The 26,976-nt window shown below is 37.9% G+C and overlaps 1 protein-coding gene across 3 annotated transcripts; it reads left to right on the top strand.

Moving 5' to 3' along the window:
• The first annotated feature begins 5,218 nt into the window (after positions 1–5,218).
• On the top strand, positions 5,219–26,229 carry LOC127439263 (hyaluronidase-2-like). Of its 3 annotated transcripts, none has more exons than XM_051695474.1 (4): positions 5,219–5,325; positions 13,833–14,826; positions 20,092–20,181; positions 22,200–26,229. In XM_051695474.1, the coding sequence occupies exons 2-4, from the start codon at positions 13,840–13,842 to the stop codon at positions 22,584–22,586; spliced, it is 1,464 nt and encodes a 487-aa protein (XP_051551434.1). In that variant the 5' UTR covers positions 5,219–5,325; positions 13,833–13,839; the 3' UTR covers positions 22,587–26,229. The 3 variants fall into 3 exon arrangements, with proteins under 3 accessions (XP_051551434.1, XP_051551435.1, XP_051551433.1); XM_051695475.1 differs by having other exon boundaries at positions 5,240–5,320; XM_051695473.1 differs by lacking the exon at positions 5,219–5,325 and adding an exon at positions 9,452–9,655.
• Positions 26,230–26,976: the final 747 nt, after the last annotated feature.

Here is a 26,976-nt window from a genome sequence, read left to right as displayed (position 1 = left end):
TATGTATTCATCCCTGTTTGAAGAGAAAAAATCTAGAAATAATTATCACAAATTCTGCATTTAGATATATATTTAAACATTATCAAAGACTACTTTTGTCAAAGTTTAGCATTTTGTTTGATTTTATTTTAGGTTATTTTTGCATACCTTCAATGAGTAGAATAACAAGTAATAACCTAATCCCTGGTTGTAAAAAGATTAGGTTTTGGGGATTGAATATATAGTTTGTGCAGTATAAAAACCATTGCCTATGGAGAGTCCTCATAATGATAAGAGTACCAACATGTGTTATGGTCTCACCAAATACATTTTGGTAATTATTGACAAATAATAATAATAAAAAAAGTTCTGTTTTATAGACTGACCAGTTCAGTTGTGTGTGTATGTTTTGCACTCTTGATGTTTGGTAGTCTCACTCCTTCATGTCTGTGAGTGTTTTTTCTGCATTGTGGCTGTTTTTTAAAGATTTTTATATAATGAAAAAAAAAACAAAAAAAAAACAGATTTTTAGTGTTTCCCATTCATTTCCTATGGCGGTCACTTTTGAACAGTACAAGTGTGATTTTTTTTTTTTTTTTTCCTACCACTTAGACTGATCGAATCAACTCCAGTTTATTTCTGTTCAGATATCAAATGGACGAAAAGTCACAAAGTCTCATACCCGCCATATAAAAGAAACCAGTTTTATTGATGAAACAAAACTGATTTGTCAAAAATGACCAAACAATGCATGAAGGTTAAACACTTTTTTACTGTAATTTTCATCAGAGTAGTTTACCTCACCTTTTTCCCCCTGAATGCACATTCCCTTGCCTGTTATGTTTACCGTGTCTTTGCACACACTCACATGAGAAGGCGCTTCACAGCAGGACACTGCTTGCTGTTGCTTATGCAACTGAAATATTTTTTCTGGAGCATTTGTGCCACCAATCCAATAACCTTTATGTTGTAATGAAGCTGCATGTACATGCTACTTTAACCTATATTTATTCAGTTATTGTTCAATATATATATATTTTTTATAACATATTTAATGCATACAACCTAATTGTTGCCCATGTAAATGGTTAAAAGGATTAGCTTTCTTCAGGTTGATCGATGTAACAGAAAAGGATGAAAAAGAAAGAGCACAAGCACATAAAGATTGATTTCAATACACATTACCAGAGTACAAGTTGGTCTGAATCCTTCTGTGATGTGCGTCCAAACAAAGCTGATATGTGGTGAGTAGAGCGGAGCAGTAACAGTGGGATAAACATAGGGGGTAGAACCTACATTAGAATTTACGAGACCGAGGAAAAGTTAGCCAACAATATATGAAAATATATTTTTATTTGTCACAGTAAATCAATAAAAACAATTCTAAAATTCAATTCAAAATACTGTGACAAGATTCAGCCTGTGGCAGGTTTCACATTACATCAAATAATGGCAGCTGAAGGGGGGGACAGACCCACACAATTACACACTATCAAAACACTACACAGGGCTGAGGCTTACCAGCAGGTGTCACGGATCCTTCTGACCTACCTACCAATTTCACTCAACCCTCTCACTCTCCTGAGTACTAATCACCCACACCTGCCTCCAATAATTGCATCAGTCAACCCCTCTATGTAAACCTCACTCCCCTTCCATTCTGTGTCTGGGCCCAACTTTGTGTACAGACTCACCTGAATTGCCAGTGTTAAATGCATCATGGTTCCTCTCCAGCGGCTTGTCTACTCCAAACGTTTCCTCTCCAGCGACTCCAGTGTCCATCTCCTCAATACAAGCTTCGTTGTTGCAAACCTGCCACCTCAAGGAAAGTCACCATCTCTGTCAACATTAGTCTTCATCACGTAAACTATCACCACTGCAACCCAGTACTGTCACGTCAACACTTACCTGCTGTCTTTGTTTGTGTGTCAATAAATACCTGCTTAGGTTCAAACATCATCCTCGAGTCTGAGTATACATTACAGCAGGGAGAAGCTAATTACAAACACAATCTGTCCTGGAAAGCAACACACACGACATGGTGATGAGCACAGCATAACACGCAGTGAAGAAAAACCACCACCAGGCACAGAAATGGAAGCCAGTCTCCCTGCTGCAGACACCCAGCTCCTGTAAAAGATAAGATGAAAAAGAGAAAAAAAAAAAAGATTAAATTAAAATACAATTGAACAACTGGACACCACACTGGCAAATTTAATCTGTTAACCAAACAACCACACATCAAATTGGGTTACCCAAAATGCAAATGCGGCTTTGAAATCAAATAACAAAATACATTAAAAACTTGAGGAAGTGCAGTCAGCGGTTTCCCGGTATGAATATCAGTGCAAACATTGCTTTGGCTTTACACAATCCAGACCAAGTTCACTCACTCGTAGAGAAGAAACCAAACACACCAGATTCTACAAACAAATCTGAGTCCAGAATGAAGAGCAATCGTTTGTTTGGAGTGAACGTCCGAGATGTAGACGCTTCCAAAGGAGGAACGGGTAATGGGGTTGCGCACACCAAACACATTACAATATCCAACAACACAAGAAAAGAACCAAATATATATATATATATAATGAGTGGTGGTGGTGTAGTGGACTAAAGCACTGAACTGGTAAGCAAAAAGGTTGTTGGTTCAATCCCCACAGCCACCACCATTGTGTCCTTGAGCAAGGCACTTAACTCCAGGTTGCTCTAGGGGGATTGTCCCTGTAATAAGGGCACTGTAATTCGCTTTGGATAAAAGCATCTGCCAAATGCATAAATGTAAATATATATATATATATATATATATATATATATAAAACAATAGGAGCAGAACAGCAGTGCACTCCAAAAGGGGAAAGGGGAGGGAAAACAAAGGTAAATCCCACACACTAACCACAGATGAAATGCTTCCACATGTTATTTAGCCCACCTAAAAACAAAATTACTAGAACAGAAACATAACTATGATTGCTAAAAGCACTTATTAAAATTTACATACTGGGAAAAAGGTTTCTTGAGCCCATGGTACTGCGGCCAACAACAGCTACACAGTAAATACACTCGCTGAAGCAAGAGAAGCAATGATTTTACTATGCTATTAACTCAAAGAAACAACATCTAACAAGAAGATTCAAAATACCTGAGGACAGAAAGCCAATGCTGTAATTCTCAATGTCGAAATCATCTTTGAGTTCACTACAATGACTAAACTTACACTGACCAGCACAACAGGTCAAAAGGTAGCCAAACCGCTAACAGGAGTAGCATTTTGGATGACCACATGGGATCCCGGAACAGGGGCAGGGTTGAAAGCGGTCCCTGTCCAGATGGCGACAAATGCCTTAAATAAGCCAGCTGCAACACTGATAGGCAGTCGGTGAATGGCATAGTTACCCAATCACTAAAAACGGGGAGGTGACAGCCTAACCTGCCACATATCCACACAATCCATTTATATTTAGCAACGTCACCTTTAATGTCCTCTGTATTCTTTACAGTTAGTTGTTACGCAAAAATAAAAGAAAGGAAAGAAACATAACTCCCTAACAGTGTTGGGTAATGTTACTTTTAAAAGTAACATGTTAGAATATTGCGTTAGCTACTACAAAAGTAGCTTAATAAATTAAAAAGTTATTTTTTATGGAAAGTAAAGCATTACGTTACTTTTGCATCATTTTTATGTTATTTTTTTCTCATAGCCACTTTCTCTTCTGTTATGCTATGCATTCCATACAAATAAGCCATGCACTGCATACAAGAGACATTACAGGTCATGCTAGCTACTGCACAACACTCATGTCAAAACAACATAGTAAACAAACAGATATTTAGAAAGTAGGTCTTCACGTCATATTTATAATAAAGAATCAATAACATGAATATGCATGATTTGTTTTTCCATCAACATGGCAGCCAATATGAATAATGAAGAATAACCACTGTCTTACCAAAAGCAGCAAAATCCAACACTTGAACCTGCATCATATATGTCATCATGTGCTGTACCCATCGACAATGCCAGTCAACTTAAGATGTTTTTCAAAAGTCAGGGTAAAATTCAGTGGGAATGCCAGCCTTACATGTTCAAGGAATGTGTCTGATAATAAAAATAATATTTTTCACTTAAGTCATCTCAGTGCACGCTTATTTTGAATTGATCCACGGTGCGTACAGATGCCACTGGCTGATCGCATACAACTTCAAATGCGCATGTTAATACAACTTGAATGGAATTGTTTTTAATGCTACCAAAATGTCATAAAAACGGTTTGTTTCATGAATCAAACAACTTGTTTATTCTAAAACAAAAATGTAGAATCTTGTTAGAAACTAAGACATTTTCTCTGCGTACACAATCGATGTAGAACATTGCTCGGATCCGCTGATCCAGAGTCAGCTTTTCTTATCCCATTCTCCCAGTTACAGTGAACTGTAACACAGAGCAGTTCGGCTGCATAAGTTAGTGATTTGAGCAAGTATTTCACCCTGTATATCATGTCGTGGCCAGTGGAAGACTAGTCTTATAATCCCCCTTTTGTGGAGGTTTATTATAGTGGCACCCACCTGGGAGGGAGCCACTCGGAAAACCTTAGCAGCTGCAATGCAACGCCTTGGAAACCACCGAGAATTTGGCATAGGCAAGCACCACTCACATTTTAGGCAGAAAATGTAAAAATGTAGTCAACATTAAAAGTATACTAAGAAATGTATTGTTTATGTTACACTGGCTCTTATTTGGCTTGCTAAGCAACTAATACAACAGTGGTCTGACATCTAGTGGTGTGGATGCATGAAGTTTTATTTATTAACTGGCAAGAAAGGGTTTGTCAGTGGCTTTTTCTAGCATACAGATATGACTGTGAGACTATGAGTCTTCATCTCATGTGAGTGCATATCAGTTAAAACATATTTGTGAAAAATACTATTGACCTCTTTAGGTGTGAAACTATTTTAGTAGCATTCTCAGCTCATCTCTAAGCTGAATATCGTCTCCCATTTCACCATTTTCACCAAGACTCTGAGACTTTCACATCACCTTTGCAACAAGAACCAGGGGCCTCCTGGGGTCTGTTGTAGGGGCTGATCTAAGATCAGTTTAGCCAACTCATATCCAGCAATTAATCCCGGAAAGGGAAGATCAGACAGTGAAGTCTGGCAGGCCGCCCAGGGTGGGTGAGATGGGCAGGAATTTGGAGGAGGTACAAGGGTGTGGTTTTGCAAAGATCAAAACTGTGAGTCTCTAAAAGCAGCTGTGCATTCAGTGATATGCAAGCTGACGCAGGTGTATATCTCTATTTAGAAACAACTTAGGATGCCTGTCGACTAGGAGAAAGAAAGCTTGGTACGGTGAGTTGAAGTTTGTATTTAATGTTTTTTAAGTAACATAACATAGAAACTGTTTGCATTAAGGTTAGCATTCTCCATTCGTTTTCATTGTGTGTAAAATAGCGGCCGCTCTGGTCTTCAGCAAAACAGTCACACGAGTTTGAAACGACATGAGGGTGAATAAAGCATAACCCAGTTTTTTCCATTTTTGGCTGAACTGTTTCTTTAAGCCATGACTCACTCGTGGAGTGATGTGAGAAAATTAATTTAAACTTTAGGGAATAAACACCTGTCAAAAAGTCAAATGGTGTGTTTTCCCATTTTTACTTCCCATTAATAGACAATAGCGGTGAAAAATCGCTCGCAGCTGTCAGATCGGTCTTCTGTTTATAAGAGGCTGTAAGATCTGTGTTAGCTCTTAAAATCTTTTATTAGTACAAGATGTGTTTGGGGATCGAGGTATTCCGCCCGGAGCAGGACTCCACGAAGGAATGTCTCCCTCCTGCAGCGGACAGAAGCACACATAAACACAAGATTTGTTATTTGCTGGACAAATACTGTTGAAATACTCGGCAATGCACACACATGCATTTGAAATCTTTATGAAGTCTTGATCAAGTTGTTATAGTATATAATTCCGTTTTTATTACTTTTTTGTTTTCAATTTATCTCTTTAATTTTGTTATATTTTCATAAGTTTTCACTCTACATTGGAAAAAAAAATTAACCTACTTAAATTGAAAACTTTTATTTTGAAAAGTTGTTTAAAATTGAAGTTTAAAGTTAAATCAAACGTGGTGCTAAAGTTAAAACCTACAGTAATAAGCTAATTGGACAGTTTTGACCACTTTGAATTCAAATATTGATGAAGAAAATCAAATTAAATCTCTAAAAACTTGAAAGTTACGCAGAAAAGACAAAAATGAAAAAAAAAATTATATTATGATGAAACATTTTTACGGTGTCAGTTATAGTTTAGTTTTACATTTTCAGTGTACTCTGGTTTTTTATTTTATCTTTAGGATTTTAGTATTTTAGGACTTCTAAAGATAATGCGTTATGATCACACAGGAACTCGACATGTTACTACTGGATGTTCCAGTACCCTGACATCTACCCCATTCTGCCAAATTACTGACAAACATCATTCTTTATCAATTCAAGCAGGAACACATTTCCCTCTAGTGCTAATTAAAGCCTGTTGCGTGATCAACATGGGTTCTGGTCCTGCAGAATCCCAGAAGTAATCATGTTCACATACTTAATGATAAGCACAATTCAGAGGTTGCATTTTCACTCCAAAATTACCATTTTACTCCACTGACGGTTAGGTTTAGGGTTGGGGTTAGGGGGTAGAGTCAATAACATATGCATTCCTGTTGACTGCATTAATTAATTTAAAACTACAACTCGCTTTTGGCGCCACCATGTGGACTTTTCACCCAGAAACTGGCGCTTATACATGCCCATTTGTTAAACAACACTTTCAGCTATGGCCACTGGGGGCAGTGTTTTACATTTCGGTAAGCAAAGACCGATTTAAGCTGAAGAATTTTCAACCTACTGAGAATTGATATTTAAACAACTGATATTTAAGTACTATATGTTTAACAACGTAAAATCTCTCAGGGCAGTCCAGTGTTAATCGCTATGTAGTGGCATTCTCATAGAAAGCGGCTTATAAAACAAACTTTAAAAATATATTTAATTTTGGGGTTATCATGTTGTACTTCAATTATCCTTTTTACACTTTTTTAGTTAGCTCAAATGTTTTCACTTAGTCATTGTTTTAGTTTTCATTAACAATAATTACTCTGGTCTCGATATTGTCTACTGCAATTCTAAGCTTAACAGAATTTAGATTGTGGTGTTTTCTTGTCTGGCCTTCAAAGGCGACTTCAAAGGCGACCCCTTTGGCCCACAGCTGTGGGTGGTTTCATTTCTGTATGCCCCCTGCCACCTTCCCATTAATGCAGATGTCAGTTCTCCTATAGCGCTGACCGCAGCCTGTCATTACAGCCATCTTCACTATAACACATGGGAACGGGGTCTTTCCTGGAGGTCTTTATGTTCTGTAGGCATCCTGTAGGGATTCATAGTTTGAGCCTGAATAAGCTTTTGTTCTCACCAGTGACAGATGCAATTAAATCCTTACAAACATTAGCATCCGTAAAGAGCAGGTGGGTTAATCAGTTACTCGTGGGCCAGACACTTAAAGGAACAGTTCACCCAAAATGAAGATTTTGTACCAAAACTGTATGGCTTACTATCTTCCATGGAACACAAAAAGGGATGTTTAGTAGGGTGCAGGAAGGATGAACAAAGCTTGTCAGCATGCATCCGTTTGTGGGTTCATAGAGTTCCATTCATGATTACTTTGTCAGATTCAGGTGAGTCAGCACACAGGATGGGCTCCAATGAGACAGGAAAAAGTTCTACTCTATGGTCAGCTGATTTCCTGCCTGTCAGAAGGTAATGTCAGTTCCAGGCAGCATTGGGCCAACATGGGGCCTTCTTACTGGCTACATTATGTAATGTCATTTTTGGCTGCATTTAAATTTTGAATGACAGTTGAAAGTGAAATGGCTATACCATGATACATGTCGAGAAACATGGTATTACCATTATATGTGTCCATAAACATGGTATTACATGGTACACACCCAAAACCTGTATTTCCATGGTACACGTCCAGACACATAGTATTATAATGACATATGCCCAAAAATCCTGATATAGCCATGGTACAATTTTGGCACCATATCTTCCCATATAAACTATATATATATATATATATATATATATATATATATATATATATATATATATATATATATATATACAGCTCTGAAAAAAATTAAGAGACCACTGCAAAATGATCAGTTTTCTGGATTTACTTTTTATAGGTATGTGTTTGAGTAAAATGAAAATTTTGTTTTATTCTATAAAGTACTGACAAGATTTCTCCCATATTCCAAATAAAAAATGTGTCATTTAGAGCATTTATTTGCAGAAAATGACAACTGGTCAAAATAACAAAAAAGATGCAGTTTTCAGACCTCGAATAATGCAAAGAAAACAAGTTCATATTCATTTTTAAACAACACAATACTAATGTTTTAACTTAGGAAGAGTTCAGAAATCAATATTTGGTGGAATAACCCTGATTTTCAATCACAGCTTTCGTATGTCTTGGCATGCGCTCTACCAGTCTTCTCATTGCTGTTGGGTGACTTTATGCACTCCTGGCGCAAAACTTCAAGCAGCTCGGCTTTGTTTGATGCTTGTGGCCATCTATCTTCCTCTTGATCACATTCCAGAGGTTTTCAGTGGGGTTCAGGTCTGGAGATTGGGCTGGCCATGACAGGGTCTTGATCCGGTGGTCCTCCATCCACACCTTGATTGACCTGGCTGTGTGGCATGGAGCATTGTCCTGCTGGAAAAACCAATCCTCAGAGTTGGGGAACATTGTCAGAGCAGAAGGAAGCAAGTTTTCTTCCAGGATAACCTTGTACATGGCTTGATTCATGCCTCCTTCACAAGCCTTGCTGAAGCACCCCCAGATCATCACCGAATCTCCACCAAATTTCACAGTGGGTGCGAGACACTGTGGCTTGTAAGCCTCTCCAGATCTCTGTCTAACCATTAGAAGACCAGGTGATCTGGGGATCAGGAGGCGCTTCAGCAAGGCTGGAATCGGGCAGATTCGTCTTTTTGAAGGACACATAAATGTCATAAGAGCAGAACTTCATAAAAATGGTCATTCTCAGTAATGATTTCACAGTGAAATGTGATCTGTGTGTAACAGCTCTAGACTCCCGTTAGCTCTCAGTTCAGTTCAGTTCAGAAACGCTTCTTCATCCCCAGCGGAGAAATGCGGACGAGACCAAATCACCGAATAGGGGTGACTGGTGGAACACATTAACCAGATATTTCCTCAAACACCTAAGGTAAAGACATAAATACTTAATAAAGTATCAGTAAGTCATATACTTTTAATCTATGTGTTTTATTGACTTGACCTCTCAGAATAGTGAATCGCGCGGTTAAAAATATCCTTGCACCCCTCTATTTCAACAACATACAACAGTCTCAGGGCCAAAATCTCCATACGGACAGTCACTCAGACAGAAGAAGCAGCAGTGAGCGTTCGATACTCACTGTAAGGAGCGTTAAGACGTGGAAACAATGATACTTGGATGATTTATTTTGAAATAGCACCGGAGTCTGTAGTTATGAGGTCTTGGCATGTAATGGACGGATAGATAGACGGACTGGTGAATGGACTCAACGTGGTAGTTTACGAGTGATAGGACCGGTGTGCTGAACGGGTTCAGTCCGATCTGTGCAGGTCAGATTTTAATGTTTTTTTTTTTTTTTTTTATTTTTATTTTTTTATAAAGATGGTTAAAGTTATTTTGTAACTGTCCCATTGACGGAAGTGCTATTGAAACATGCAACAACAATGTAACAAGGAATCGAACAACGGAGAACAAAGTGTAACAAAGTTTGAACGTTCCATAGAACGTTCTAAAGAGAACTGAAATCAGCTTTTTTTTTTTTTTTTTTTTTTTTTTTAAATAATAGTATTTAATTTCTTCTTTCTTAACCTGTAGCTCAACTGGTAGAGTATGGCACTAAAATGCCAAGGTCATGGGTTCGTATATTTTAAAAGGATGTAAGTCACTTTTGAAAAGTGTGGCGGATGTTCTGCAAATATGAGATGGTGTAATGTCTTTAAACACCAGTGTGATATGGTATTTCTTCAGTGCTATTTCAATTGTAGTTAGATTAGAACAGTCCCAACTCATCACCAAAGTGACAGTATGTCTACTCCGAGATCTCCATACAACTAGAACCCCAATATCCAATCCAAGCATAGATAGATAGAACGTTTTGTGACGTGTGTGTGTAGGGGTGTCAAAAGTACGTATAAAAATTATACTTAAGTGAAAGTGTGGATACTGAGAGAAAATTTTACTCAATTAAAATTCCAAGTATCTAGCCAAAAACATACTTGAGTGAAAGTAAAAAAAAATATTCACATTAAATTGTACTTAAGTATTAAAAAAGTAACTTTTACTCCAGCCAGGTCTCCTAAGCAACCAAATTGGCCCGGTTGCTAGGGAGGGTAGAGTCACATGGGATAACCTCCTCATGGTCACTATAATGTGGTTCTTGCTCTCGGTGAGGCGCGTGGTGAGTTGTGCGTGGATGTCGCGGAGAATAGCGTGGGCCTCCACACGCGCTATGTCTCCGCGGTAACACACTCAACAAGCCATGTGATAAGATGTGTGGATTGACTGTCTCAGACGCGGAGGCAACTGAGATTCATCCTCCGCCACCCGGATTGAGGCAAGTCACTACACCACCACGAGGACTTAGAGTGCATTGGGAATTGGGCATTCCAAATTGGGGAGAAAAGGGGAGAAGAAATTTTTTATTTTATTTTCCCAACTAGAATGAAATCAAGAGAGGTGATTGTGTGAGAGAGGATGTTGTTAAATTTGATTGGTTTGTTAATCCGCCTTATTTATTTATTTATTTTTAAACTTTTTTTAATCCCCTTTTCTCCCCAATTTGGAATACCCAATTCCCACTACTTAGTAGGTCTTCGTTGTGGCGCGGTTACTCACCTCAATCCGGGTGGCGGAGGACAAGTCTCAGTTGCTTCCGCTTCTGAGACAGTCAATCCGTGTATCTTATCACGTGGCTGGTTGTGCATGACACCGCGGAGACTCACAGCATGTGGAGGCTCATGCTACTCTCCACGATCCACGCACAACTTACCACACACTCCATTGAGAGCGAGAACCCTTAATCGTGACCACGGGGAGGTTACCCCATGTGACTCTACCCTCCCTAGCAACCAGGCCAATTTGGTTGCTTAGGAGACCTGGCTGGAGTCACTCAGCACACCCTGGATTCAAATACGTGACTCCAGGGGTGGTAGTCAGTGTCAATACTCGCTGAGCTACCCAGGCCCCGGTTAAGTCACCTTTTTAGTGTCTCTTGATGACTGTCATATTTCTCCCCAGTGTCATTCGCAACCTGGTCATAGAATCAGGTTAGAATAGCTACATTTTTGCAAAATGATTTTTATGTGGCCTGTTGTACATAATACGGCAATTTCCTGGTTGAATGAACACTAGAGGTGCTAAAACAACGCTGACTTTATCCACTTTCTTTTTATCAAGAGTAAAACGACAGATTATCAGTTCATAAACACTCTCTTATCACTCTGTTCCTCACGCAATACTATATTGTGACATATAAACACTTTTACTATAGTGCATGACTCATTTTTACGTCTGCATTACATAACCAACTACATTTACAAGCTTGTTCGACTGTGATCAAATTGTGCGGTAGCTCAACTGATAGAGTGTTGCATATGCAAAACAAAGGACTGGGGTATGAGTCCAGAAGAGCACGCGAGTTGACACGTGAGCCGAAAGTGTCATAGAAGCACCACAAAATGAAGTGGTTGCTTCAGAAATTTTGTTTTTCATCTCACATATGCTTTATATGACATGATTGGTTAGGTTTAAGATTTAGGGTAGGGAGTTAGGTTTTGTTTATTTAAATCTAGATAGAACATTAACCTTAAAAACCTCATCTGTTCGAAGGAGAACATTTCACTCGCTTTTAGTGCCACACAGTGGACATTTCACTTTGGAACGGCCCTGAGGCCTGTAATGAACCACATAATTTGTTTTTGCAAAAACGTTGCCACAGTCACGCAATGTTCGTTGCATGGGAGAAGGCACTCACGAATTGCAATGTCAGAGCACCCAGCCCCTTGAGACTTGTCAAAAAATGTCAAAATAAGCTTTGAAGAAAGTTAGTAATGTTGTTGGTTTTGTGAATTGTTTTCTGAGGTTTGCTACCAAACGGATTAATTCAATAAAATTTATAATTAATATTTACTCAAATTCCATTATTTTTATTATCATTATTACCATAATTATCATTGCTGGTTTTATAATTATTATTATAATTAATTGTTGCCTAACAACAACAATAATAATTCAGCAAATAGGGAGCAGATATTCATGATTGATAGCAAGTTTAGAAATAAATGACATGTACACTTTTAATTACAAAAGCCTTTTGTTTTTATATATATTTGCAACATGAATGATCAATTTTGACTTCAGAACTGTCCGATCTGTAGAAGTAGCAGGCGTTTAGAATAAAGTTATGAACAAAAACCATCAGTGTTTCTCACTTCTTGCTCATAGTTTTGAATGAATACATCACATTCAGTCAGGCAGTCACATATGGTCTAGTCGCATAAATATTTCAACGTATCCGATCTCAGATCAGATCCGAAATTCTGCCTCTGCAGATGGTCGGAACACCACACAGCTGCCGTGTGGCACTGCATTTGAAATGATTGACCTCTGGTCAGTCAAAACAAACAAACAAACAAAAAAAAAAACATGTAGGTTTTACTCAATTACTTTACACCCCTGCGTGTGTGTGTGTGTGTGTATATATATATATATATATATATATATATATATATATATATATATATATATATATAATTAGGGATACAGATACCGATTTTAACAAAAAAACTATAGGCCGATACTAATATTTACCACTAACTCGCCTAATATTGTCATCTAATCACTGTTTTGCTTAGGAATTTTGCTTTAAAAATGTAAAAAGAGGTACAAATGCTATTTTATTGTTCTAACAATAAATCATTTCCATTAAACTTTGATTGGATCTGTTTAACACATAACAGAGCATTTTAAGAAAGCCACAAAGAAGGATAAATACAAGATTAAAAAACAAAAGATAAAAAAAAGTTTTAAAAAATGTGATAACATGACAATTGATGTGGGGAAAAAGGTTATTTTCCAGTTCTAAAACAGTTTTGCACTTCTGTTTTTGCAGTTTTTAACAAGAGAACTCACATTTTACATTTACAGTTTTACATTTTACATTATAATAGAACATTTCAAATGTATATTATGCATAATATTAAACATGCTTTTTCGGATTTCACTTTTTTTGGCATTTCTTTATAATACAAAAAAAAAAAAAAGATTATAAACTATACAATACAACAAATTTACATGGTTATAAATAAACCATCAGCTTTTCATATTGGCATTTTCATGCTTATGGCTGATATGCTGATGATTTTAATTTGGTCAGTAATTGGCCAATACAGTGATGCTGATACAATGAGAGCAAGTAGGATGACCACACATTTTCTGAACATTTATTTACCAAATATGTTCTTAAAATTCACTCAGAAATATTTGGAAAATGTTTATTAACTGTTTAGCAAAATTTCAGAACTTACACTTCTGATAATCGGAAAAGAAGCTTCCTGTGCCTCTGCCAACAATCACAAAATGGCTAAATATGGGCTGATGTATTTGTGGATCTCTAATCCACATGATATGCAAAGGTGTTCCAACTCTCAGATTTTGCAGATGGTGATTTGAGATGTTCTGAAGTTACTGACAGCTGTTTTCTAACTGTGCTTTTTTGTGTTTTTATAGTTCTAAGATGAGGAACATCTTGCGTCCTTCTGGGTCGACCCAACCTCAATGGGTGTCCTGGCTGCAGCTCGTGTTGTTGCTACGACTTTGGACCTGTTTACAAGCTCAGCTATTAAAAACCACTCGTTGGCCGCTTTATTCCGGTAAGCCTTTACTGTTGGCCTGGAACGCCCCTACAGAAGACTGCAGACCTCGACATGAAATCATCTTCCAGCTTGACCAGTTCCAGATAGTGGCGTCACCAAACGAGGGCTTCACAAAGCAAAATCTCACCATCTTCTACCAGGACCGTTTAGGTCTGTACCCATATTACGGGCCGGGCAGTACTGCTGTCAATGGTGGGCTACCGCAGGCTGCTAGTCTCATGCAACACCTGGAGAAGATGCCAGAAGGTCTCCAGAAGTATATCAAAGACCCTACAGCCAAAGGTCTCGCTGTGATCGACTGGGAAGAGTGGCGGCCACTCTGGATACGTAACTGGGGCACTAAAGACATTTATCGAGAACGTTCAAGACGGTCAGTCTCTGAGAAGAACCCAACTTGGTCTCAAGACCAGGTGGCCAAAGTTGCCCAGCAAGAGTTTGAGCTCTCTGCTCAGACATTCATGTTGGAGACTCTCAGATTGGCCAAAAGCTTAAGACCCAACCAGCTTTGGGGGTTCTACTTGTTTCCTGACTGTTATAACCACAATTACCAAAGTAACCTGGAGAACTACACAGGACGTTGTCCGGACGTTGAGATGACTCGGAACGACCAGCTAAAGTGGCTCTGGATGGAGAGTATGGCTCTTTTTCCTTCTATATACATGGTTAAATTGCTAAAGGACAAGCAGTCCGGACGGCAGTTTGTACGGAACCGGGTCAAGGAAGGGATGAGGTTGGCATCTGTTGGGGACGGGCCAGCCAGGCCTGTGTTTGTCTATACACGGCCCACTTACGCAAGTGCTATTCCAACCTCTAACGGTAGTCTACCTGAACTCTTGATGCTGTCAGAGGTGAGATTCCTGGATGGGTGTGGGTTGTGTTTGTCTTTGTGATGGACAAAAGAATGTTTTAAAGAATGGTTCACCCAAAATTGAAAATTGTCATTATGGCATCTGTAATAAATCACTCGAGAACCAATGACGTTGGGTGTCATTGACGTCAAATGTGGTGCAACATGTCTTGAAAGTGCCATATTTGAATGTATACAAACATGAATAAGATGTGAGAGCTGGCTTTTATTGACAGAATTTTCATTTTTGGTTCGACTATTCCTTGAATACTGCACCAGTGAGCCCAACTGTTCATTGAAATGTAACTTTACTTGTAGACTCAGTATTTTTTTTATTCAAAGTGATTACAGAATCAGTCCCATTAGAGTAGCCTGTGGTCAAGTTTTTACCACAATAAAGATAGCAAAAAAAATCTGTACATTTTCAGTATTCATGGTACTGCACAGCTAAAATCCATTTTATGCCAACGCTAGACCTGCATGAACCCAGCTGATTAGATCTGTGTAATGGTCTGTTGACCTCTAAGTCTGTTCGAAGGAAATTCTTCTGTTTTTGGGATGGTTAGGGTTAGGGTTAATTAATATTTCAGGAGCGGAGTGTCAAAATGTATTTTTCCTGGCTTTGAGCGATATACCCAGTGGGATGTAGGTGCAGGGAAAACAGAGTTACATGTCATGGCTTGTTCCAAATATAGCATAAATACATGTGCAGAGTCGTCTCTGCTTCCTGGAGACAAAGACTCATTTGTGTTCCACTAGATTCCACCTTCGAGTCTCCTTGGCTCTGTAAAGCAAATACCACAATGCCATCAGCAGCTTGCATAGCATGTGAGGCCCTGAGGTTTATTGAAGTAAATAAATATTCAAAATGTACCCAGTTATATATGAGCAGAGCAGATGGGGCCTTGTATTCCACTGTAGCTTAATAACATCTAAACTGCATCTGAATTTTATTCATTTTGGACTATTGTGGCCTCTATGTGTCTATCAAAGTAAGGAAAAATTTAGAAAATGTTTTAACATTCTATATATTGATTTTAAAGTCTATCAGATGATTAATCGGTTATCGGTCTTTCCCCACCTCTTTAGTTATCGATATAGGCAAGATCCGCTGTCGGTGGATCTCTACTGTGTAATCGGCATACTCTTTACCCCCTTATAAATGCAGCTTGTCAGTAAGCAGCTTTCTCAATGGCAAAGGGGATAACGTAAGTTCATAAATAACAAATGAGGCATCTGAGAAAGACTTTACTATATTTTGTTGTCCGTTTCTTAGCTTTATTTCCAGATGTCCCACAGTCGGTGCTGTATTTGTTTCCTTAACTTTCAATAGTGGCTTGCGTGGCATTGGGCTGCAATGCTTGGGTTACCCTCGAATGTCATATTCTGGAATTCCCCCAGCACACTTTAACGCAAACACGGACACAAGAACAGTAGTCGATATTTGGATTGGTGTGTTCTAGTCGATATTATGTGTGATTTTTCCCATTTCACACTTTAATTCTCAGTATTGTTGAATTACTGCCTTTTAAAAATGCTGCTCATGGGGGAGCCTGGGTAGCTCAGCAAGTAAAGACGCTGACTACCACCCCTGGAGTCGCGAGTTCGAATCCAGGGTGTGCTGAGTGACTCTAGTCAGGCTTCCTAAGCAACCAATTGGCCCGATTGCTAGGGTGGGTAGAGTAACGTTGGGTTAACCTCCTCGTGGTTGCTATAATGTGGTTCTTGCTCTCAGTCGGGTGTGTGGTGAGTTGTGCGTAGATGCCGCGGAGAATAGCATGAGCCTCCACACGCGCTAGGTCTCCACGGTAACATGCTCAACAAGCCACATGATAAGATGCATGGATTGACGGTCTCAGATGCAGAGGCAACTGAGATTCGTCCTCCACCACCCAGTTTGAGGCACGTCACTACGCCACCATGAGGACCTAGAGCGCATTGGGAATTGGGCATACCAAAAATTGCACACAAAAAAAAATGCTGCGTTCTCCAGGAGAAACCTACGTTTGTAAAAGCGCTTTCTCTAAATCCCTTAAGCAGCATAAGGAAAATGGCATTCAGTTTACATTAAGTTTCAGAATGAAGATTTTTTGCAGAAACCATGGAAAAAAAAAACGTTTTCTTAAGTGCATGTAAACAGGATAAGTTTGCGCTACGTCAGAGATTGCTGTGAATCCATTGATTTGGAAGGGGATAGTGCGTTACAAGATTGTAGATGAAAAACGATTTGCGAAAGCGACTCCATCGCACAACCAAAAGTTTTCTGTTGACCAGTGTGAATGTCAGAGTGGAGTTTACAGTTGTGCTTTCAAAAATCCAATTCACTGTATTCGTGCTTGATTTCAAACTGACATGGCTCTTTCCATGCCCTCAAAATAAATCTTAAGGCTAAGGTACACTTCATATTTCCACTTGCCATTCTGTTTTGTGAACAGTTGAGCACTCAGCCTTTCAAAGTATTCTCTTTTGATCCCACATGGAGTCCATATGGACGTGTTCAACACAAGCACACTACGACTACTTTGTGATACGCTTTAGTACATTCAACGGCAGGTGCATGCACCGGCAATTAGCAAAGAAAACAACTAGGCCGCACGCAGACAGTCCACGCATACTGTACTGATGACGAAATTTGTGTCACGTCTACTATCTGCAAGACGTACTGGTACGTGGAAAACCAAAGAATACTTTGGCTTAAAAGCATCTTCGAAGCCATCAAACGCTCTGTCACCCTGAGTAGGACCTTACATTCATAGTGGGTTTTTGTAGATCATTTAATATGTACTGAACATATTATTTGTATTTCAGAGTGCCATTATTTGCATCTTGTTTACAGAATGTCAGTATGTGTGACGTGGATTGTGTCAGTGAATGTTTGCATTTGTAAATGAATGAATGAGGTTTGGCCTCCGGTTGTGTTTTGGATCCGTCAGACTTGAGTGGAGTGCCTGTTGTCGGCTGCTAGGTGTAAAAACACGAGCCAAACCGAGAGGAGTCCAAACCCAACACTTTAAATCCTGTTTGTTCAAAAATGAAAACTCTGGAATCATAAATACTGATAATTGGAAAATAAGCTTTTTTTTTCTTTTTTTTTTTTACAATAATTGTAACTAGTTATTTATTTACCAGGTTTAACAATTATTAAGTCCAATATTTTAAACGTGGTCACAGACTTCTGTAACCCACTGTATATACTGCAAAAGTTATTTTCTTACAGAGTATTTTGTCCAATTTCTTAGTAAAAATATCTAAACATCCTTAAAACATGAGAATATATCTTGAAGCAGAATAGCGTAAGATATTTTGTCTTGTTTTTAGAGAAATCAAACAAAATTTGGTGGGGTTTATGCTAGAGGTCCGCAACCTGACCCGGGCCCGACGGGACCCTTAATTAATTAAAAAAAATTTTTTTTAATTTTTAATTGTATTTATTTATCACACATTTGCACATATACAGTGAAATTCTTTTTTTCACATATCCCAGCTAAGCTGGGGTCAGAGTGCAGGGTCAGCCATGATACAGCACCCCTGGAGCAGATAGGGTCAAGGGCCTTGCTCAAGGGCCCAACAGTGGCATCTTGGCAGTACTAGGGCCTGAACCCCTGACCTTCTGATCAGTAACCCAGAGCCTTAACCGCTGAGCCACCACTGCCCCTGAAGAACCTGACGGGTTTCGGGCCAGCATCGGGTCAGTTTTTCCAAGTAGGACATAGGGTTCGGGTCAGGTTTGGGTTTGTAATTAATGAAAAAATAAACAGGCTTATTGAACTTGTTTCGTGCACGTGCTCTCACTCACAGTGAGTTAGGGGCCATTCACACCGAATGTCTTTTTACACGCGTCTGTTCTGTTTTCTCATTGTTTAAACACATGCTGGTCTTTGACATTTGCACTGCGTCTCGCTTTTTCTTCAGCTTCTCGCGCAGGACCGGCATATTTTAAACACCGTGTCAAGTTAAAAAAGAACTTCACATTTTCAAAAATGTATGTTGAGACACCTGCGCTCTGTTTCATTCTTTGCGCTGCGTCTAGATTGTTTTTAGCACAGTTGTTACAAAGATTCAACATTCTAAACAAGTTCGGGCTGCATAGAGGGGACTGTTACATTGTTTCATATTATTCCAGATTGTTCTGCACCAAGTGAAGTTTCAGCAAATAAACGGTAAGTCAATGCTTTTTACCCCTTATGCTCTAGTGTACTGAGGGGCTGCTGTGCCTTGTTAAAACTGTATGTTTACTGTTTCAGTACTGTTACAAATGTTGCCTATATGCTAACATAAAATACAGCCTATTGCAACAGTACTTGCTAGGAGAAGAAATTAGATAGTAAGCGATTTTGAGGTTGGCTTCAGGCTTAAAATCTGACTGTATCATTTGGGCCGGGTAGGGTCGGGCCACACAGTCTCGGGTACGGGTCGGGTTCGGGTTTCTTTTTAAGGCCTGTGCAGACCTCTAGTTTATGCTAATAACAAGAGAAAACTATTTGCCAGTGAGCAAGAAAAAATAAATATTCTCTTAACCCATTGGCAAATAGTTTTCTCTTGTTATTAGCATAAACGTTACTACATTTTGTTCGATTTCTCTGGAAACAAGACTTAATATCTTTAATATCTATCTGATCATGTTATAAAAAGTGTTTAGGTATTTTTACTGTAAAGCAAGACAAAAATACTCAGTAAGAAAATTATTTTTTGCAATTTCTGTTTGAGAAGTTATTTTTAATACTTTTAGCTCAAACCTAACATTATATACAATAATATACAGTATATATACTATATACTTATGTCATAGCAAAATAAATGATTCATTTGTGAAATAGTCTTCGGAAAAGTTGGGATTGTCTAAGAGAGAGTGGAGAGAGAGTCATAAGAGGCGTAGTATTTAAACAAAAGTTCATTCATGAGTGAATGATTGTGTGAGTAATGTTATGAATATGAATTGTGTTGTGAGGAAAGAGAGAATAATGAATGAAGTCCCTGTCGTCAACTACTGATGTCACACTATGTCACAATTCACATATAAACAGGACAAAAACACAAATACTTTCACATGAAAGTTTAGAGTTAAGTTGAAATGATAGTTACGATTTGATGATTTGTAGGACTATAAAGTCTTTCCATTTCAGAAAGACACCCATGCAATGAACTGATTTAATTTTTAGTCATACAGATGCTACAGCTCTAAAACACATGTTTGATGCTGATCCGATATATTTGGGTTCAGATTTATTCATTTCTTACTGTATTTTACCTTCTCTTTCTCTGTCAGATGGATCTGGTATCTACTATTGGCGAGAGCGTGGCGTTGGGCGTAGCTGGTGTTATTCTCTGGGGTGACTCCACCTATGCAAGCAGTCACGTAAGTTTGCATCCTCATTAAGGCGTTGACTCACTGAGTTCTCGAAAATGTACAATAGTGCTCGACCGATTTTTATTTTGTGTGTGTGTGTGTTTTTAATGGTCCCACCACAAATGATAAAAGGCTATATGTAGAAACATATTTTGTGTGTCATAAAAAAAATATAAAAACTATAAATATAAATGTTTCATATAAAAAGCCATTATGTATTACCATGACACCTATAGATTCATAACCGCGCTTTTGCTGTAAACTCGCACACGGTTGGAAACATAACTTATTTGTTTAGAACTTTTGACCCGTTCTAACTGGTACTCCCATAAATCCTCATCTCTGTTACCCAACTAGATAACGTTACCTTGGTAACATATTTACATCTCGCATTAATTCTACCACAAAATATGTTCAAAACATAATATAAATATGAACACATGAACGCGTTCAACAAAAGTACAGTTATACAGTTGTGCATTCATACATACATTTTATCCCAAATATGTGAAATTCCTAAAATTTCAAATTTTGTAGTTAATAACATTTTTATGACTGGATTCCGTGACTTCCACGTTTTTCGCATCACGGATATAAAATCTGTGAAACAACAGCAGGGCTTAACAACTGATAAATGTCTATTTTTAGGAAAATGTAAATATCATTAAAACAAATATTTTCTTTACAAATAAGCTATAATTTTACTTAGGGATGGGACGATATATTGAATTTCGATATATCATAAAACCAAAAAAATGACAAACCATATCGAGGCATAACTCGATATTTTGAAATTTTAAACATTGATTTCTGTCCATGTGATCATAAATGAAATGACCCGTTAAACATCATAATCTAATTGCTTGATTTTACCACTACTGCGCTTTTTCTCTACACTGTTTACAGGGTTCACACAAGGTCCTTGAAGTGCTTAAGTGCCTGAATGTAGCTCTTAAAAATTTAACTACTAGAATACCTGGAAAATCATCTTGATTTGTTGCTAAAAAAAAAAAAAAAAAACGAGACTTCTCTCTCGTTAATAAATGATCTGTGAGATGTGCGTTAAACTCTTAAAGTGACGGTACCATTATACAAATTAATGTAAACTCAATGTTAATTTTTGTACAACAATTTCAAGAAATAATATTAATTGATAGAAAGTAGAATTTTTATATTTTTAAAAAGTTCAAATTTGATTATAATAATCAAGATGAACAAATTATTAAAAAATAAAAAGACACTTTCACATACTTTTTTCAGGATGGGTTCTGTTCAGTTCCATTGCTTGTTCTGCAGCTGATCAGCCTGAATGTGGCCCACTTTTTTTGAAGGCTTGTTTGATCTTTTCTTATAGTGAAAGGAGTATGAGAAACTCTTAGTATTTAAACTTGGAAGATTTATATTGTGTATTAAAGAACTTTATTTTGATGAGAATTTATAATGTGCTTTTTGCGCAAACATAAATAAATAAACACAATTTTCTGCCATATTTTGACATTCAGGTGTTATCATATAGAATCGAGATATCGAATCGTAAACCTCATATCGTATATCAAACCGAATCATGAGATAACCATATCGTCCCATCCCTAATGTTACCCAATGTCACCTTTAAATTCATAAATACACTTTTGCTGGAAAACAATCATCATTTTTGACCCATTATAAGTTATACATCCAAGGCTATTACTAGTCATTATCGCAGTAATAAAAAAATATATTATTTACGTTACCCACTAAGTAACGTTACCTTGACGACATGTTTACATCAGCACAATTCGAAAACAATGATTAGTCACACTAATTCAAATGTTTTCGCTTGCATGGCACAAAAACATTTACATGTACAATAAATGCACGTAAATTGGATGATTTCAATAATCACAAAATAGTCAGATTTTGGCTAATTAATCAGGTTTGCATATACAGTATAGCTAGCACTAATTTACTACTCTAATATGTAATGTACCAAAATGTCTAATGTTCGAAAATCTTAAGTGAATGCTTTCTACTCTCGTCCCCTTCAGGCGAGCTGTTCTAGTCTTAACGAATACCTGCGAGGGCCGTTGGGTCGATACCTGCTTAATGTAACGTCTGCCGCCGAGCAGTGCAGTCGGAATCTCTGTGAATTTCGCGGACGCTGTCTTCGCAAACAACCGGACATGGATACGTACCTGCACCTCAGTCCAAACACCCACAGCATAGAGCGCCAGGGCAACACTTTAAAGGTCATAGGCCAGATGGGAGCAGAAGAAATCAGCCAGTTAAAAGAGGACTTCCAGTGTCAGTGCTACAACGGGTATATGGGGGACCGCTGTAGCCAGGGGCATCCTGGGAACAGAGGTATAGTGCTCTGGACTACCTGGTTGCAAGTTCTGCTGCTACCGCTGGTGTTGATGGGGTTTCTCCACTGAGGCAAGGGAAAGTTTGGTGAAACCGCTCTTAAGAAGGATATGCCAGACCTTCTCTGAAAAAGAGGTCTTGCGAAGAGGTCAACGGCAGGAAGCAGTCTCTCGTTCACTAGTATTCGGAGAAGGGGAGAAACAGAGAAGTGGAAACCACACAAGCCAACTTTGGGTAACTATATCTGCAGCTCAATAGTGGCCCCTTTTGGTTTTGTTCAAATAGATCGCCCCCTGCTGCACGGGAGGCTGAACTGCAGGCAGATAGAATTCTGTTTGTGCTAGTAAATGTTTCGCGTGTGAATGAAACCTTATATGTTTGAGTGCCTTTTTCTTATAAAGTTTGATGTGCTGTATCTTCAGGTCTTTTTTGCATTCTTTTTATCCACGTAAGACCTTATTTCTGCTGTTTCACATGACCAGCTCTTTAAAAGGGAAAAACTGTGTTACTGTAACGCTGCTGTCTCGTTAAAACTTCGTTGGATGAATCTCACGAAAACTGTCAAGAACGTGTCTCAGTCAGGTAGTTTTTTGCTTTTGCTGATTATTTTCCATGGTTTCTACTGAGCCCCTTAGAGGACTGGGAGGAAATGTATTTTATGAAATAGTTTGCATTCTCTCGCAATTATTTGGGGTTCCCTCTCAATAAGTTTTGCGTTCCTTTGCAATATTTGTAGTTCCCTCTCAATAAGTTTAGTGTTTCCTCACAATAGATTTCGTTTCCTCACAATTATTTGGGGTTCCCTCAAAATAGTTTCTGTTCCCTCACAATAAGGGTGTGTTCACACTTGTAGTTCAGTTCTCTTGGTTCTCTTGGTCCGGACCAAAAAAGAAAATGAAACATTTAGTCCTGGTTCACTTAGCATTCACACTGCCATTTTTAACACCAAACCTAACGATACAACAAAAAAGGCATCAGAAAAAGTCACAACCTGATTGGACAGCTTTTATGACGTATATTTTGCGACGTAACTTGCCGAACATCCAAAACAATGCTGGCTGCTGGCCGAAATGCGCTCATTGGATTTAGATATGTATATATGGTGGTATTTTTACCAGACGAGAACAAATGAAGAGCTTATAAAATGTGTAAAGGAGTCAAAACAGCACTAGAAATTTCTCCGTTGCACACACAAACGAAGATATGCTGCAAGGACGGCTGACGGCGGTTCCGACGCCTGTACCGAACTGTAATGGGCAACATAGCTCCTATGATGAGAAGAACCAGGTATACTTGAGGTCAGTATTAAAGACAAATTACTTCCTGTTTTTGGTCCGTTTAGACATCTTTGGTTCATGCTGCGTTCATATATCAATCGAACCGCACCAGAATTCGTTTGGAAGCGGACTGAGACCCACTATTCAGGGTGTCTCGGTCCGCTTGTTTGGTGCGCACCAAGGTTCGGATGGCAGCGTTAACACTTGTTCAAATGATCTGCACTAACAGAGCAATCGCACCAGAGTTAATTTTAATGGAACCAAACCTGTGAACACACCCAAAGTTTTGTGCTCCCTCGCAATTATTTGGGGCTCCCTCAAAATTGTTTGCATTCCCTTGCAGCAAGTTAGGGGTTCCCTACCAATAGTTTCTGTTCCCTCACAATAGTTTCTGTTCCCTCGCAATAGTTTCCATTCCCTCACAATAAATTTTGTGTTCCCTCAAAATAGATTTTGTTCCCTCGCAATACATTTTGCATTCCCTTACAATAAGTTTTATGTTCCCTCAAAATAGATTTTGTTCCCTCGCAGTAAGTTTTGCATTCCCTTGCAATATGTGTTGCATTCCCTCACAAAAGTTTCCATTCCCAAGCAATAAGTGTTGCGTTCCCTTGCAATAGTTTCCATTCCCAAGCAATAAGTTTTACGTTCCCTCGCAATAGTTTCTGTTCCCTCACAATAAATTTTGTGTTCCCTCAAAATAGATTTTGTTCCCTCGCAATAAGTGTTGTGTTCCCTTGCAATAGTTTCCGTTCCTTTGCAATACGTTTTGTGTTCCCACACAATAGTTTTCATTTTCCTGCAATAAATTTTGCGTTCCTTTTAAAATATGTTTTGCATTCCCTTGCAATTGTTTTGGGTTACCTTGAAATAGTTTCCGTTCCCTCACAATAACTTTCACGTTCCTTTGTAATTAGTTTTGTGTTCCCTCAAAATAGCTTTATTAATCCCTTACAGAAATTTACAACGGTTTTACTAAATAGTTTTAATATAGTTCAACTATGGTACTTTTTTGTTAAACAATAACCACAGTTTTACTCTAGTAATACCATGGTTAATTTGTGGTACAAGTACCATGGGTTTTAAAACCATGGTTTCCACAAAAAAAACATGCTCCTATGACATTTAACCATTTTTCACTATAGTAAAACTGCAATAATCATGACTGTTGTAACAATTTTTAATGGAAGAACCATGGTTTTAAAAATGTACCACAAATTAACCAGTGTGTTTCTATAGTATAATTTACCATGTTTTTTGGTAGAAAGATTATGATTTTAATTACCATAGTTTTGGTTTTCCTGTATTACTATGGTTTAACCGCAAATATAATTGTTAAAATACAGTATTGTTACTGTAGTGATACATTTTATGGTTATGGTTTTACTGCGAATACCATAGTTAAACTAGAGCTAATGTAGGAAATTCATGGTTAATTTTTGTAAGGGATGAATAAAGCAATTGCAAGGGAATGCACAACTTTGTGTGAGAAACTGTCAGAAAATAAATTCCCTGCTTGTCCTCTTAAGGTGCTCCATATGATTCTCTGTATCATAACATTCAGTTTTTTTGTTTTGTTTTTACTGTATTACAGTAAAGAAAAAGACTGTAAAATAATGATTTTGTTAAAATCAGCCAAAATTAAGGCAGCACTACAAATGAGACCAGCATGATATACCATATTAATACTTAATCTATTTTTGTATTACATTAATGGGAATTGGGGAGGAATAAAAAATAATGGGACAAAAATATGCTTAATTTTTTATGGAAAATATAATTTTGTATGTCCTTCTGGAAATGTAAAAACGACCCAGACACGTTCTTGACATGACTTGACCACTGCTGGATAGTGAGAAATTATTTGTCTTGTAACTCGCTTTGCCAAAAACAATGAATGTAAATGTAAAATCTGTGTATTTTTTTTATTTTTGTATTATTTTTTTTTTTTTTTTTTGCAGTAAAAGCAAAGATGCCTTTCTCTTTTCTGCCTGGTTTGCACAAAAATATTTTGATTCAGAGTTTTCACATTAAATTGCAAGACTGTGCATTTTTGTTCTTTTGTTTTTGTATATTTACTGGAAAGGTTTCAATAAAATAATATCAGATGTCATCACATGGTTATCATATAAATGTCATATGTTGTTTAATATGTCTTTATATGTGAAATTCTGGTGGAATTAAACAATATGACCATAGAGCTTCACCAAGTAGAAGTATTTGTGTCCTTAAAGAGCAGGTCATTCAAAAACAAGAAAGCTGATGACATATATTTTTAACTGTTAATTTCATATAGCTTCATACCAAATTCTGCTTATGTTGTCCAGGGCCAGAGTTTGAGGATAAAATGTGTGATCAGATGTTTGGTGATTGAGTCAAGTGAATTGTTTTTTTGTATATATATATTTTTACAATAAATCTTTTAAGATTTAAAAGTAATGACATCTTGTTTGAATTGCCCTGATGAATGTGTAATTTACTCTCACTAAGACTCCAGAAATGTGTCTGCAACAGATCCGAGTAACACCAGTATTTGTTATCTCTAAACACTGTTTTGCCCTCGTTCTCACTAGCTAGTTCACGTTTTCTCTAGTTTCCAACCTTTCACTTTCTGGGTCTTTTCCCACTTCTGAGGGGGGTTCTCGGACTGTGCCAAAGGGAGCATTACGGGGCTGGCAGCAAAGAAAATGCCTTGTGTTATAACTCAAACCAGACATCTCGGCCATGTTTTGTTCATTTTTTCCCCCCTCAGCCTCCAGGATCCCCAGCAGGGTCTTCCGTTTAAGATCTTCCATGTATTAATTGTTATGTGTGAGGAATACTGGAATCATTTGTAATATGGATTCGACCTGTCTTGCATGTCTTTGTGAATACGTCATCCGAATACACTTATATAAGACTCCGTTGAACACAGAGATGCCATGTCTTTTTGTCTTGTTTGACTACAGTAGATGAGAAAACAATGGTTATACCCATTTATTTGTTGTTTATTGTAGTCAGTTTAAGAATTTACTCGTGTTACTGCAAATTAACCACAGTTTAATTGTGGTATCTGTAGTAAATGTGGTATTTGTATACCATAGTAGCCAAAGAAAACAACATAGATGGCTCCTTACCACCATGGTTCAAAACAGTACCGTGGTGGTATCATATTCATATACCATGATATTTACAGGTACATAAA

The sequence above is a fragment of the Myxocyprinus asiaticus genome, chromosome 50 (genome assembly GCF_019703515.2).
Source record: "Myxocyprinus asiaticus isolate MX2 ecotype Aquarium Trade chromosome 50, UBuf_Myxa_2, whole genome shotgun sequence".
NCBI lineage: Eukaryota > Metazoa > Chordata > Actinopteri > Cypriniformes > Catostomidae > Myxocyprinus > Myxocyprinus asiaticus.
This window is presented reverse-complemented; position numbering and strand designations above follow the sequence as displayed.

Bases quoted from the DNA above. Each gene is read 5' to 3' on its own strand.
- LOC127439263 (XM_051695474.1), top strand. From the start codon at position 13,840: ATGAGGAACATCTTGCGTCCTTCTGGGTCGACCCAACCTCAATGGGTG. The intron at 14,827-20,091 runs GTGAGATTCCTG...TTTCTCTGTCAG, and splicing joins AACTCTTGATGCTGTCAGAG to ATGGATCTGGTATCTACTAT. The intron at 20,182-22,199 runs GTAAGTTTGCAT...CGTCCCCTTCAG, and splicing joins CCACCTATGCAAGCAGTCAC to GCGAGCTGTTCTAGTCTTAA.